General features: G+C 36.3%; 1 protein-coding gene across 1 annotated transcript in view; it reads right to left on the reverse strand.

Moving 5' to 3' along the window:
- il16 (interleukin 16) overlaps positions 1 to 16845 on the reverse strand; it is a 42852-nt gene that overhangs the window by 5025 nt on the left and 20982 nt on the right. Inside the window, 11 exon segments of the mRNA XM_051115285.1 lie at positions 276 to 462; positions 3337 to 4543; positions 4926 to 5022; positions 6546 to 7054; positions 8863 to 8962; positions 9150 to 9282; positions 11092 to 11209; positions 12908 to 13127; positions 14958 to 15031; positions 15194 to 15308; positions 15398 to 15508. Coding sequence (XP_050971242.1) covers positions 276 to 462; positions 3337 to 4543; positions 4926 to 5022; positions 6546 to 7054; positions 8863 to 8962; positions 9150 to 9282; positions 11092 to 11209; positions 12908 to 13127; positions 14958 to 15031; positions 15194 to 15308; positions 15398 to 15508 — 2871 coding nt within the window.

Consider the following 16845-nt stretch of genomic DNA (forward strand, 5'->3'; position numbering starts at 1 on the left):
CATGGTCAGGAAGCCGCACCCTTGACTCTTGAGATGCATGTCTTATTATATTTTTTTTAAACTCTGCTAGCAAGTGAGCTTCAGAATGTAGCAGCACACAAAAGAAAGCTAACTGACCTTTTAAGCAATAGAGAACCGAATGTTCCTCTGTCACACCTCTCATACATATTCAGGTTTGCAGAGCAGGATGTGGAAGTAATCAGCACCAGACAATAGCCAACAGCATGTACTTTGTTGTATCGGCTCTATGATTATCAAACCAGAGCTAAACCCACCCTTAGCGTGTCTTCATCCAGATCCTTGACTTCCTGGATCATCCGCTGAATCTCCTCTTGCGGAAGGGCTGAGAGCATGGATTGGGCACAGACATCTGAAGCTGAAGTGAGCGGTCGTTCGGGTTTCCATTCCTCCTTCTCGCACTCCTCCCCTCTCTCGATGGTACGCTCCCTCAGTTTAGCCAAGCTGTAGACCAGATATAAGTTACTTTGATTAAAATTGCCTTTGACCAAGAATAGCCAACACTGTTCCTAAAGGACAGCCACTCTACAAAGTTCAGCCCCAACCCTAATCAAACACATGCCCTGACCTGTGGTTCCCAACCATGTTCCTGCCCCTTCAACACTGCACATTATGTACATTTAAGCATTAAGGACACATGCAAAATGTGCAGGATTTGGGGGGCTCTAGAAACGTGGTTAGAAACTACTGCCTCTGCGACCCTTTGGGACAATATTTTGTTCTAGAGCAAGGGTGTCCAATCTTGCTCCTGGATGGCCGACGTCCTACATAGTTTAACTGCAACCTGTTCCAACACACCTGCATTAAAGTTTCTAGTGAAGGATCAAAATACCTTGATGCCCAAACTTGGTCCTGGAAGGCCGGTGTCCTGCAGAGTTTAGCTCCAACTTGCCAGGACACACCTGTCAGGAAGTGTCTAGTAATCCTAGTAAGAGCTTGATTAGCTGGTTCAGTTGTGTCAAATTGAGGTTGGAGCTAAACTCTGCTAGACACTGGCCTCCCAGGACTGAGTTTGTGCACCCCTTGTCAAGTGAGTTTAATTATGGTTGAAGTTAAACTCTGCATTACAGTGGCACTCCTCTGTCGGCGCCGATAGTATTGTGGTTAGTGCGACGGTGTACAGCGCAACTGCGCTCATGGCGACCCAAGTTCGATTTCCGCCTCAAGGTCTTTTGCTGATCCCGCTCCCCTCTCTCCACCCAGTGCTTTGCTGTCGTGTCTCTACTGCCCTATCCTAATAAAAGCCTATAAAAAGGACAGTGGCCCTCCAGGAGCAGGATTTGACAACTTAGGTCTGGGACACCCTAAACCAGGAGTGTCCAAACTCGGTCCTGGAGTAGGGTGACACGTCCCAGGGACACATTCAGCACAGGATTCCTAAATTGCCTAAAATAACAATCGGCGCAGCACAAACAACCAACACCTGGTTATTTTAGGCAATTTAGAAATCCTGTGCTGAACGTGTCCCCGGGAAGTGGCATATCTTGTCACTCTGTCCTGGAGGGTAACTGTCCTGCAGAGTTAGGTCCAACTTGCCTCAACACACCTGCCTGGAAGTTTCTATTATGCCTAGTAAGACCTTGATTAACTGGTTCATGTGTGTTTAATTGGTGTTGGAGTTGCACTCTGCAGGTCAGTGGCCCTCCAGTAGCAGGATTGGACAACTTAGGCCTGGGACACATTAGACCAGGGGCATCCAAACTCTGTCCTGGAGGGCCACTGTCCTGCAGAGTTTAGCTCCAACTTGCCACAACACACCTGCCTGGAAGTTTCTATTATGCCTACTAAGACCTTGATTAACTGCTTCCAACTTAGGCCTGGGACACACTAGACCAAGGGCATCCAAACTCGGTCCTGGAGGGCAACTGTCCTGCAGAGTTTAGCTCCATTTTGCCTTAACACACCTTCCTGGAAGTTTCTATTATGCCTACTAATGCTGCCTTCACGCCATGTTATAATTCCAAGATGACAACACGTGACATTCTACTCTATCTGAATTATGTGTTTCTATGGCAACACTATCAACGCCAAACCGATCACATGCTCCTGAACTCGCAATTTACTTAACTTGTAAACTCGGAATGTACTTAGAGTTACGACGGACCAGTGACAGCTGTACCACATGACCACCACCAGGTTCAATTTGGCGCTGCTTAGGCACTACCCCTGAGTACGACAACATGAAATCCTATGAGTAAAATGTCACGTGTTGTAATCTCGGAATTACAGTAATTACAACATGGTGTGAAGGCAGCATAAGTCCTTGATTACTGGTTCAGGTGTGTTTAATTGGGGTTGGAGTTATGCTCTGCAGGACAGTGGCTCTGCAGGAGCAGAATGGGACACCCCTGCACTAAACCAATTTTAAACCTGGTGGCCAGACTACAAGACCACACAACTGCCGATTGTAGTATTATTTACACAGTGAGATGAGATCTCACTGAATCCCGTGAGATTGTGACTTGCGAAGAAAAACAAATGGAGCACAATCAACATCGTAAGCTGATTCTCTTTTGTCTTACGGGAAGATCAAATATGGGTAATCTTCTTTCTCAATAGTCCACTTTCGTGGTATGTTTGTGGGTGTCAAGTTTCAGCTATAGAAGCATGCAACATCCGGTTGGTGAAGCTTGCTTGCTCTTATTGGCAGATGTCACATCAGAGGCAGCCCGATCAAGAGTTGTGGTCATGATTTGGGATTGTGTGGGCTCTGACATGACTGGGAGCAGTAAAATGACACCACACAAATGAGCTTTTTTAGAGGAAAAAGTCATTTGCAACAAGCATCAATTGCTTTGGGGGTGCAAATTGGGCTCAGAATTGAGCTTAAAATCTTTAAGCGTGTGGCTTTAGACTTCTTCGAACTACAAGCTAATTTTATGTTTCACTTGCACATGTTGTGGCCAATTTACTAACATCTCACTACATTTATCTCTAGACTACTTCACCTCAAACATGCATGACAGGAAAGTGTTTTTTTCTAACTGTGATAAGAACTAGTATGAGAGCTTGCAAGACATTAGCATGAAATGGCCTGTTGTTTGTGACTAACTCAAAAGAGCTGCATTTCCACTTCTTGTTTCATTTAAAACAGATTCCTGAATGATTCAAAACTCTGCAATGCCTTTATCGTACAGCCAGTTCTCGACATGAAAGAAGCTGACATTGTTGGCTCCAGTCCCTGCAAGTGATCTTATCCTGAACCATCGGCCAACACAACACTGCACAGAGTGTAATTATACCCCAAATGCTTTCATCTTCCAAGTGCATTTGTCCTACAATGTTTTCAAAGATAATATGCTTGGATAAGTTGCATACCTTACGGAGAAACCCTTTTCGCTGCTTTCTAGTGCTGGCGAAGGTGAATGCTTTTCACCAGGAGAGTCTTCCTCTATTGCGTCATCAAGCCCTGATGGGGCACTCCAGGGGTTCCCAAACCGAATGCAAGGGGATTGTGGCAGGGATTGCATGGATCGCATTAAAGCATTGGATACTTGGTTGCTGAAGGACAAGATGATCCCCAGGCTCTCCCCGTCCAAGCCGCTTGAGATGGGGGCATCTGAAGAGGGACTGAGAGGTAGACTCCTGGTCCTCAAGCTCGCCGCATGAATTCCTTCACCTTCAGTTTTTTCTGTTGGACCCTCCTTTGAGCTGCTCGATCTCCTCGGGACGTGGCTTGAAGGGGGCGAATCCTCTTGAGAAGGTAAGGGCTCTTGCTCGGTCTCTGTAACAGGTGAAAGCTCTTTTGCGGAGTCGAGAGCAGGTTCCTCAGCAGGGATCGGCTTACATGGCTCAGCTGATTGTTTTTCTTCCTCTGCAGGATGGGGCTCTGAAATGATATCTGCACCGAGGGAAGCTGGTTGCTGCTTTTCTTCTTCTGGAGGCTGGGTTGTGGCTGAAATTGTCGGTGTAGACTGGCAGTCATCATTATTGTGTAAGTTGCTCGTGGTAACTTTAGTTCTCCCTGCACTGCTGTAGTCTGCAGATGAGGTCTTAGCCGTCTTCTCCACTGGAGGAAGAGATGCAGTTGGGGCCAGTCGCCTGCTTGGCCTTTCGGCTCCATCGGTACCTGAGAAAGTCTCAAACGAGCTGATCTTCTGCCTGATTGACAAATTGGCTCCTGATGAAGCAGCCCTCAGACTAATCCCAAAGGTCCTGCCAGTATCGTGGCTCCTGTTATCCGGTTGCTTCAAAGCTTCTGTTATCGGTTTCCCAGACTTAATGTTCTTAATGCTCTGACGTGCCCATGCAGGCTTTGGAGCCACCGGAGGGCCTTTTTTGACATTGGGAGCTTGCTCAGATTTGGAGTCTGAGTTGGTGTTTGCGGTTTCAGAGGCTGTGCCGTTCAACTCGCTGTCTCCATTATGGTCACTCATGGTTTTGTAGCAGTAGGACTGGTTCTCCGGACTGTCGGTCAGCTTTACCCAGGGGTCAAGCGGTTGATCTGTACTGACCTCCAAATGAGCCTGGCGTCTAAGACCAACTCGTTTACTCAGACTACACACACTAGATGGGGACTCTGGACCTGTAACATAATAGTGTTCACATGTTCTTTTAATTTCCTTTCAATGAGCTGTCGAACAGAGAAGTGTAAAGTGAGAACTAACTCACATCCTGTCACCACCAATAATATTTGTCACAAATGTTGCATTTTCATTCAAAAATAGAACAACTATAATACAAGTAAGCAAACAATGTTGCTTTTCTTTCTTTTAAAAAACCTTGCTATTAGGAAACTAGAACTTACTCTTAACAGCTAAATCAGGAAATGAAAAGTTTCAGTATATGTTTTTCGAACTCAGATTAATGTAAAGTAAATTTCTAAATCTAAGTTATGCAACCTACATGATGTCTCTTGCCTTTTAAATTAAATTAACTAGTAGTAGGTGTATTTGAAGTTAACATACCTCTGTGCTGCCTGTCCCCTCTGTGTGTTGAGTCACTTTTAGGCTCAGAGATACAGACAGATGCTTTAGTTCCGACTTCTGAGCATTCAACCACTTCCTGTCACAAAAACAGGAAATGGTTGGCTGAGTTTGAGTGTTACAAAGAATTCGAAAAGGTGTAGAAATGTATTCGGCATCATTTCGTCATGCATCACACGGAAACACAGGCATATGTACACACACTAGAGCCATGCCTCATGCCGAACACCCAAGCATTTCAATACCTGAATCACACATATTACAAAGAGATGCACTATTTTGCAAATACATTTTTGAATGAAGTGCACACACAGTTTCATAATCAAAAAAAACTGTCATCAAACACTGACATGAACACGTCCAGAAAGAGGTAGCATGAATTTCTACGTACATTCTTAAAAAGAAGCCTTGAGATCTTTCTCAAAGCCCTGTACAGACTGCAGAAAAACTAGATGCATGTGGAGAGACAATAAAAGATTGCGTGAGGCAATAAAGGATATAAAAGATTTTAGTCACTTTAAAATAAATATCTGTTTAGGTTAAACTATATATGTTTGTGAAGGAAATAGAAATTAGCATAAAGGAAATACATTTGTAAAAATGCATAAAAGTCCCCATTTTTCAACTTTTTGATTTCACTACTTCATTTGTCACTGCTTGACCCCCTGTTATGGTGCACTTTTGTTTGTATAATAATTTAAACTGAACTGAATCAAATAATGCATTTCTACAATGACACTGATATCTGAAATTGTTTGCTTTTGTGTGACTCTGATGCCACTGTTAAAAACTTGAAAATGTCTCAGTCACTTCCTGTTAGGGTCATGATTACCCAATCATTCAAGTAGCCTCAAGAGATGCCCATCACTCTGGCTAATCACAATAACTTGCTTTAGCTAGTTTAATGATTATTTTTTTTATACATTTCTATATTTGAAAATAGATACCATTAGATGATGCCAATGCATTTCAGTTGTACTTTTCTTATTGTTAAATTTGACACATTTCTGTTTTTCACAGAACATGATTTGGACAGTCACCCTGTCAAACAGTTTCCTCTTTTTATTGGAAATTGCTTGCATTAAAACACGATTTGGACAGATCATGTTATGTTTACATATATGCTTTCCAGTCAAATGCTTTCAAAAATTCAGTCAAAAAATCTAAGAAAAAAATGAATACCTCTTTTCTCTTTGAGAACTATTACAACTGCTCACATGTGCATTGATGGTACAAGATGTTCTCATGTAAAACCCGTGAAAAATTTGCCAATAAGGCAAGGGTTGCAGTTAAGCCAATCATTTCTTGACTTACTCAACTTCCATTTATGGGCAATGCATCAGTCTTGCAGTGTAAACCGCCTACTTGTAAACAATCTCTTTGATACAGAGCCAAAAAGCAGTAGTATAATATGCAATGCAAAATGTAGATTTAAATCCTGTATACAATGAATTTATTAGGCATAACCTCACTGATATGTATTGATGTGCAAATCTACATAAGGAAAAGAAAACAAAGAAATAAACATTTTAATTGAGCCAAAAAAACAAATATTCTTTGTTTAATAAAACTAGTGCATTTTATAAATATGACGTGGCCTACCTGGCAGTTGCTTTGAGACGGCAGCAGATCTTCGTCCTTCGCTGGTGAACCTTGACTAGATCCGCTTGAATCAGTCAGCGCTTCCTGACTGCTGACTTCCTGTCGTCTGCAGTACCTCCGCGCATGGTGTGTTGCTCCTTGCGTAGAGCTCCTCACCACACCTGCATGCATATCTAATGTCTGTTGTCCAGTGAAATTCATTGGACATTTATAGGGAATGTTATAGTCATCGTCTGTGAACGAGGCTGGAGACATTGTGTTATTAAGTGAAGTTTCACTGTTGGTTGTTAATGAAACGTCCATGCTCTGTACTCTGGTGATGTGCTCAGGTTCGAGGAAGGATTGGGTGGTGGTGCTGGCCGGGATACAGCGCTGGTTGTAGGCGCCCTCACTGCACGACCGGATCATGGGTTTCTGTGCTCGTCTACAGGTCAGCTGACTCGTGCTCCGGTCAAGACAGCGGATGCACTTCTGTCTGCTGTGGGAACAGGCGTCGGGTCTCCTTAGACCTGAGATCAGATACACAGATACTTGAATCAATTGCATAATCTTTTTTACAGTCGAGTCATCAAGGACAAATTCATTTTGTACAAACACTTCGTAACAGGAAACAAGCAACGTTAGAGTCCAGGGTTCCCACACTTTTTGACCTATGAATTTCCATGACTTGTACATGAGTTCATAATTAATGAATAAATTGTTTAAAATAATAATAGTAATAATGTCTTCAGATTTCCATTTGGTAACAATCTTTTTATTTCATAAATTAAAATTATTATTATTATTAAAAAAGATTAATATTTTACTCTGGTTTGCACAATATTGCACTCAAAGTACAATATCTAATAGTTAATTTTTATACTAATAATAATAATATATATTCCTTATATATACACAAATTCATACGTATAATTTTACATTTATATTTACCTTCCATGCATTTATTTGATCAAAAATGCAGAAAAACAGTAATATTGTGAAATATTATTACAGTTTAAAAAAATGTTTTTTTATTTAATATATTTTAAAATAGAATTTATTCCTGTGATACAAAGCTGAATTTTCAGCACCACTACTTCAGTCTTCAGTGTCACATGATCCGTCATAAATCATTCTAATATGCTGATTTATTACTTGTATTACCAATGTACCAAGGAATCAGTTGTGCTGCTTAATATTTTATTGGAACCTGTGATTATTTTTCAGGATTCTTTGATGAATAAAAAGTCAAAAAGAACAGCATTTATTCAAAATTGAAATCTTTTCTAACAATATAAGTCTTTACTATCACTTTTTAGAATTTTGACATATCCTTGCTGAATAAAAGTATTAAGATTTTTAAAAGGTTTTTTTTTTAAATAAATGCTGGCCTTTTTTTAACTTTTTTTCTCATTAAAGAATCCTGAAAAAAGGATCACGGCTTCCAAAAAAAAAAATAATAATAATAACACAATGATAATAAATCAGCAGCACAACTGTTTCTAACACTGATAATAAATCAGCATATTAGAATGATTTCTGAAGGATCACATGACACTTAAGACTGGAGTAATGATGCTGAAAATTCAACTTTGATCACAGGAATAAATTCTATTTTAATGTATATTAAAATAGAAAACCACTATTTTAAATTGCAATAATATTTCACATTACTGTTTTTTTCTGTATTTTTAATCAAATAAATGCAGCCTTGATGAGCAGAAAATTCTTGTTAAAAATCTTACCATATATATATACTATTAAATATATAACACGTGACTTATTTCCATGTTTCTTTCTCTCTCACTCTCTCTCTTTTATAGGTCTGGAAATCACAATTTGGAAATTTCCATGTCCGAAGGAACCCTGCAAGTCATGTTGGAAATGATTTGAACCATGTCTCAGGTGGGCAATTTTATTATTCATTTTACCTTTTTTAGTCCAAGTCATGAGCCTCGGGTTCTCACTTGTAAGTAAAGCATAACTTGACAACTAAAACAGTGTCCAACTTGGCCTAAGCAGCACACAAACAGCATTTTTTAAGTAAATCTGACTGAATCTAAACACAACCACCAAGATGCATTACCCTGTGGATGCAATTGTGGTCCTCATAGTATTAATCAGATTTCATGATAATGTTGATTCACTCCCGGTTGCAATTTTAAGGCCATTAATAAAAGAAGTACTCAGTGACCCGAAATCACTTTACTGGCTGCAGTTACAATTGCAGTTATACTACAACATTACTTAAAAACTGCAGATGCAGGATGTGTGAAACAGGCTTTGGAATTGACTGTCACAGGATGATTTCAGAGCAAACAAAAGATCAATAACTCACTGCTGTTACATCCATCCATACTCCACTGACTCCTGTCTCTCCTGAGTCTGCTGTGCTCCACCGCCTGAGCGATGGCCTCGTTCAGCTGCTGCTCAGAAACCTTCAAACACATGCAATTTATAGCATTTTAGCACTCTCTGACAACCTAAATCTTAGCTATAAAGACAAAAGAGGAGGTTTGACTGATCACAGCTGTAATGAAGTGTAAATTGTCTTAGCACAGCCTGTGTTAAATTTGGCCCAAGATGCTCTCCTACTTCATACTCCAGGATGGAAAGCAGACTTACTTTTGGGTCGGGGTGTCGACTGATGATGATCTGAACCGGTCCCGGGCTGCACTGACTCAGAACCGTGTACACATCGTTCAGCGTCATGTTGCAAACCACCGTGTCATTGATCTCCATGATCTCATCGCCACATCTGACAAACATTCACATATGACTTACTAAACATCTCAGCAACCGCACACATTATTACAACAATTCACAGCGCTGCAGTTCGGTTAGTTGTAAAAACCAGCTAGAAACCACACTATAAGAATGTTGCCATTTATAACATGATGTGCAGTTTATATATTACAGTTTCCAAAAATGATCAGCACCCAACTTCAACTTTGAAAAAAACAACATTTTCAGCTTAATAATTCTTAATTTTAAAGTAAAACACTAATGGAAATATGTATAACCTAGTTATTTCATGCTAAGTATACTACAAATACATTTACATATTATACACTTAATAAAAAACCCTGCAATTGTACTTTTAGTATACTAAACTGAAACAACTAATTTTGTACTCAATGCATTTTAAATGTGCAGAAGTATGTAACGAGTGAACATGTTGTGGCTCCTTTAAGAGCAGAGTTCTGTTCTGTGCCAGTCTGCAGCCATATGCCACGAGTACCGTATGTGCGCGGGTGCGATGGTTTTACTTTTAATTTCTGTTGCTCATTTAAATTGTCTTATTTTAATAAGTAACGCTGTTGCCAGGAGAATAAAGCCCAAGATGTGGAATGCGACCTGTGTGCAGTTTAGCTGATTTCTGCTGCAACTTGAGTCAAACGAGCTATCCTTTAGCCTCTACTCAGCGCGTTACAAGTAGTGTTGAAGTCCAACTTAAGATATACTTAAATATATTTGACTGTGCTAAAGTGGAACTACTGCAACTATATTTTAGGTAACCTTTAACTATTTTTCATTTAAATACTGATAAATATCATTCATTTAAATATCATAAAATCCACATCAGTAGTGACATCAAAACACATTTTAGGCTTGTGCCCAAGTAGTACTCCAAATAAAGTTTTATTACAATTTTTATATCAGTAATTCTCTAGCAATATATCAGTAAATATGCTAATAGACTTGAACTGTACTTCTATAAAATAAATGCATTTTAAATCTTACTTTTTACTAGGGTACCTAGCAATTTAACTTGCTTTTGCTTTAATAAAACCAGATCATGTTCTTAAAATTAGCTAATGCAACAGTTCTTAATGCAACATTTGCCATAACTTAATTTCATTGTGTCCAATCCATTTATATTGTAAAAACTTAAGTTAACTTCATCTTTTTGTGTTGAGATTACATGAATCGTTTTTGTTGACATAACTAACTAGGCAGTAGAATACATCTGTTGTTTCCCAGCATGCTGTGCATTGGATGTAACTGTTTTAGGCATGCTAACAAGCTAGTTATTACCTAACACTGGAACTTAAACCTATTACATTGGTTTAAGAAAACTATTTTTTTTACTTGTCCTACAGCTGTAAACTGAATGCATGAATTTGCATGAAAAACATTAATGCATGAAAAACAAACTGGTGTATAAACTTTTTTTTTACTCAGAAACTGTAAATTTCAAAAAAAAAAAAAAAAAAAAAAAACACACACACACACAATAAATTAAACATGAGATTTTAAAGTAGAAAAACATACACAAGTTTTTCTTGTAAATCATATTCCAATGGTCCAAGTAAACTGAGATTATTAATATTATTTAATAATAAAAAATATTATTTTATAATAAAAAAATTATGTAAATGACATATGAGACCCATAATAATACTTAATGAGTAAAATTTACATGAATCATAGTTTGTACACTATGACTATTTAAATTTAGACTGGCTAACTAATTATGAATAATGTATAAAAGCCAACAGTAGAGTATCATCTCATATCTATGCCTCTTGTGTTATTGGCAACACTTTTTAAAGATGTGTCAGACCTTAATCGTCCATCCATGTGGGCCACTGATCCTGGTGACAGCGTGTGAATGTAGATTCCCGCGCAGCCGGCAGCAGAAGGTACACAGCACAGGCCAATACCTAAACCTACACCAAACTCTGCACCAATGCAGAAAAAATACATTTAGAAATATTCACTTTGTTCTCAGATGTTTATATGCATCATAATCTGCTACAATAAGATACTATTTTAGGAGAGCCGAAGCCACTAAGCAATTAGAAATGACCAAACTGTTCCCTCTAATATTTAATATTTAACAAAAAGTTTTAAAAATCATATTTTTAGGCTGGTCTGCCGTGCTCGTCAATGTCAAAATTACTGGGATGACCAATGAAATCAAAGCAAATCAAAGAAGGCGGGACTTTACTGCTCGCAGAAACCGAGTGTGAAAACAGTGCGAGGTAAGATTTAAGTAGGTAAATATAATATTTGACAACTATTTTTATAGAAATGCTAAATGACTAACAGTAATATTCAGTGACGCAAGTGTCTTTTTTTTTTTAAATTTGGCCTTTTTGAATGGAAAATATAGGCTGGCATTTCCAAGATCCATTAAATTCATAATAAAATGCAATGAGGCAAGAAGTATTTTTCTGTTTTGCGGTTTCAACATATTAGGCATACAAATAAGGTCGAATGGGTGCATATAAAATAAAAATACTGGCTAACATTTTAAAGTGATTAGCCTACTTTCCAAAAACGTTCTTTTACTGCTGTTCTTCCTTTTTCTTTATTCCCCTAAATCCATTTAAATCCCTTGATTTAGTTAATACCTTTAAATAAAGACCATTTCCCATTGGGTCTGGTTTTATTTATGTTTTATGCCCCAAAACATTGTTCCACCCCAGTGTTCATGGTTATGATCTTGTTAAGAGGTTAAAGCTGTATATTAACCAGTATGTCTGTTTTTGAAACAAAGCCATTGAACAGCTTCAGAACACAACACACAGAGGACTATTTTTATGCTGCTTTTATCATGTTTTTGTCCTTCTGAAGTTTGACAGTGCACCTCACTCATTTCTTTGTATATATTTAAAAATGTACAATACATCTCACTTTTTTCCATTGTTGGAAAGAAAGTCAAACAACACGATAACAGAACTTTCATTATTGGGTGAACTATCGCTTTAAGACAGCATTAGACTAAAGATGAGACCACGTCCTTACTGTCAAGTAAGTATTTTTAGTAACTCAAGGATTTTTCATTGAATTTATGCTGTTGTGCAGCTACACAAATAAGACATTTATCTGGAGACATTTATGTGAAGGCCTCAGAATGAAAGCGCTTGATTGATGTGTGACATGAAACTTTAGCAACAGCTGGCTGGAGCTCATCACAGTGTTTATCACACCCCAGACATGTGTTGTGCGTATGTTTCTGGGCCTTTTGTATTAACTCAATCTAACCAACAATTGCAATTGCAATTTGTAAAGTAGAAATGCAAGGATAGTCCACCTATAATTAAAATGTTTGTCATTTCCTCACCCTCATGTCATTAAAACATGCATGATTTTCTTTCTACTGTGAAATAAACCATTCTGAAGCTATTTTTACTGTGCAATTATAGGCACTGAAGTCTTCATGCTTCAAAAAGCACAGTACATCATCATAAACCTAGTCCACACAACTTTTGCATTATCTTTGCATGAGAAAATTTGCAGTTGCATTGAATTTAAATCTTATTAATCCTACAGCACTGCACAGTTATGGATGGCCGATAGACAAAACATTTCACTGCCTTTGTACCAGTGTGTATGTGACAAATGAAACTGTACAATGAGATTTGGATACTCACCCTTTTGCAGCGTGATCTCCATCATGACTCTGTCCTGGGCTTTTGCAGGGTTATTCAGGCAGTTATAGTCTCCCAGATCAGCACTGACTCGACTGATACCGGTGCTGGAGCTCAGAGATCTGGATCGGCATAATTGAGAGACCTGGCTGTGGCTGCCCGGCACAGCGCCCACCCGCAGACTGGTCCTCACCACCAGCGTTAACAGACCCTTCTTCACTTGCTTCAGAAAGACAAACACAGTTTATTGCTGGTAAAACTTGATAGATTAATGATAGATTGACATATCGTCTAGATGGATTAATCAGCTGGCATTGGGACATTTTTAGACATCTTTTTTAACTTTTTCTGTCATCTGTGAGATTGAGTAAATACTGCTGTATAAAATTAATATTAATTTTAACAGTAGCAATTTTTACACATTTCCTATATTATAGTTTTATGTTGTAATATTCATGAAAGTAGTATATTACAATTAGTGTTAAATTTAAGGGGAATAAATGTTTGCTATGGCTGCTTTCATATATATATTTTATACTTTTTGCACATTAATTCATAAAGCATTAAAGTTCATTGAAGTTTATAAAATATAAATAATACATATTTTATATAGATAGAAAGAAATAAAGATAGATGGATAGATGGAGCGATAGATAGATAGATGGATAGATAGATAGATAGATAGATAGATAGACAGATAGATAGATAGAGAGATGACAAAATTGAAAAACATTTTTACATTTTAAAATTTTGTATTTAAACATTTCATTTTATAACAAATTATAATTTTATAATACATATTTCATTTCATAATTGAATGATTTTTAATTTTAGATTTTTATATTTACAGCAAAATGAAAACAGTGTGCAGTGTATATTGTTATCATAAAAACAATACTAAAACAAAAATATTTGTAAAAAATCATTAATTTATATAAAGCGTTATATAACAATTAATTGGTAATTAAAATAAATTAAATATACATGAAATAAAGTAGTAAAGTTAAAATGTAAATAATACATATTTTATTTGTGTGTGTGTATAGATAGATATCTGACACAATTTAAAAATGTTTACATTTTAAAATGTTATATTTAAACATTTCATTAAATAAATGATGATTTATAATACATTTCATGTCAATTATGAAATTTCATTGTATAATTTTTATAATTTAAACATAAAATTTAATAATTTTTAATTTTAGATTTTTATATTTATATAAAATAAGAATATTGTGCAGTGTATATCGTTACCATGATATCATATATCATTTTGTCCATACCTGTTGTTTTTGAAAATCAAAAAAATATAATATAAATAATTAATGAAAAAAAAAAATTCATTAATTTATATAAATCTGAAATTAAATTGTACAAATAATCGTACCAATAATTAAAATAATTGGTAATTTAAAACATATAAAGTTAAATATACGTTAAAAGTTCAATATATTTTTCCACTTATAATTAATAAATTAGAGTCTTTACTTTGGCATTTTACCTTAATTTTTATATTAAAGATATATCAACCACCAGCCCTTAAAATCCCATCCCATCAGTCTTTCAATATGCATATGTGACACTGGACCACAAAACCAGTCATAGGTAGCATGGGTATATTTGTAGCAACAGCCAAGCTTAAAAAAAAAAATATTTATGCTAGAAATCATTAGGATATTAATTAAAGATCATGTTCCAAGAAGGTATTTTGTAAATTTCCTACTGTAAATATATCAAAACTTATTTTTTGATTAGTAATATGCATTGCTAAGAACTTTATTTGGACAACTTTAAAGATGATTTTCTCAATATTTTGATTTTATTTTTCTATATGAATCAGATTCCAGATTTTCAAATAGTTGTATCTCGGCCAAATATTGTTATATCCCAACAAACCATACATCAATGGATGATGATGTTAAAATCTCAATTTCAAAAAAATTGAAACTTACGACTGGTTTTGTGGTCCAGGATCACATATGTTTCTTTGCCAATTCATTAATTATAGACCAGCTTTGAAATATGAAGCCATCCAGGTAAGCTTACTCACTTTAAACTTGTGTAAGGCGTCTTCGTGTGTCAAACCGTGGAGAGATTCACCATTCAATTCCAGTATCTCGTCTCCTGTAATCCAGAAACACTAATATAGTTTTCCATCCATTTCTGGGTAATGCAGCTGTGAGTGTTGATGGGAAAGCTTCATTCTGAAGTAAGTGTCTGAATAGATCGGGATAGATATCCTCATGCATTACCAATTACAGTGTGATATTTAACTAATGAGTCCACCTTCCTGTAGTCTTCCATCAGCGGCTGCTGCGCCTCCAGGAAAGATGGTCTTCACGTAAATCCCCATTGGGCCGTACATGCTGTCTCTTCCTCCTACTATACTGAATCCCAGACCCTGGAATACCAGGACATTGAATACCAGGACATATATTAATATGTGGAGAACTCAGTGCATTGTTGTATTTATTCCATATATGTGTTTACCTTTCCGTGGCCCTTCATGAGAACGATGTTGGAGATGATGAAGGCCTGTACGCTGCTGCAGGACGGGACCAAGTGTGCTGAACTTAGAGAGCGAGACGGTCTGACCACAGCCTGCAGAGACCAAAAAGAACACAAATAATGTGGTAAGCAGGTCAAAGGCCTACGTTAAAGGCCAAAAAGCACAATATGGGATGTTTTCATTTATGAAATTCTCCTACACAGAGCATAAATGGTCATACTGTATTTGAGTTACATGTGCCATTCCCATGACATTCATTAAAAACAGCCACTCTGCTGATGTGGAGAGGCAAAGCACTTTGTAGAGAGCACTTCTAGAGAAGGAGAGATGCTTTGAGCACTTACTGCAACAGCCATTTATTTGATTACCAGTATAATGATGGCCTTATCAAATAAAGTGCAACAGCTGAAAGGCCGTTCGCCAATCACTGCCGTTCTTTCATCCAGAACTGTTCAGGCAAAACAAATCCTGAACTAAACAGCTAAACCACTGATTTATTTCAGTGTTAACACCTACGACTTAGTCACTAACCATCCGTAGTACAGGATAACCAGGCGCTTTGCTGTAATTAAACTCATTATCTTTTTTTCGCAGTGAAGTCACCAGATTTCATCCTCCACAACTTTACACTCATAATCAGCACTAGACTAATAGTAAGCAGCACAAATTTTTAAGCTTGTTTGCACAATTGATTTGCTTAATTTGATGTATACTGTGCAATATTTTTTTTTTTTTTTGTATTTTAATTAAAATTGTATATTTGAGCATTTAATTTATAATTAAAATCAAGATCATTTTATAATTTAATCATAACATTTATTTATTTTTATTTATATGTATATAATACAGCAATATATCTATTTTTGTGGTGTATGAAGTCACTTTGTTTGACCATACACATATTATAAAACTAAAATTATTTTTAAAAATGTGATAATTTAATAAATTAAATTAAATTAAATTAAATTAAATTAAATTAAATTAAATTAAATTAAATTAAAATATGTAAATGAAATTTCAAATTTCCCTTTACAAATAACATAAGTCAAATAATATTGCCTTTGGAAATAAAATATGTTTGAGTTGAAGTACTAAAATTACACTAAACACTAAACGCTAAAATTAAATTAAAGACTAATGAAATGACAAAAACACATAACATAATTACTAACAAATACAATAAATAATAAATTATGAATAATAAAAATAATAATAATAATGCATAAAAAATAAAAAAAATCTAATAATTCAAAATTGTATTTTATTACATATATTTTTGTATATAATATTTATATTTGCAGCAATATGTGTATTTTTTGTGGTTTAACGTCACTATGATATAAAAGTACTTATGCCGTAATATATCATTTTGTCCATACGAGTATTGTAAAACAAATTATTTTTTACAAATGTGATAAAAATAAATAAA

This window comes from Labeo rohita, chromosome 7 (genome assembly GCF_022985175.1).
Source record: "Labeo rohita strain BAU-BD-2019 chromosome 7, IGBB_LRoh.1.0, whole genome shotgun sequence".
NCBI classification, from domain to species: Eukaryota; Metazoa; Chordata; class Actinopteri; order Cypriniformes; family Cyprinidae; genus Labeo; species Labeo rohita.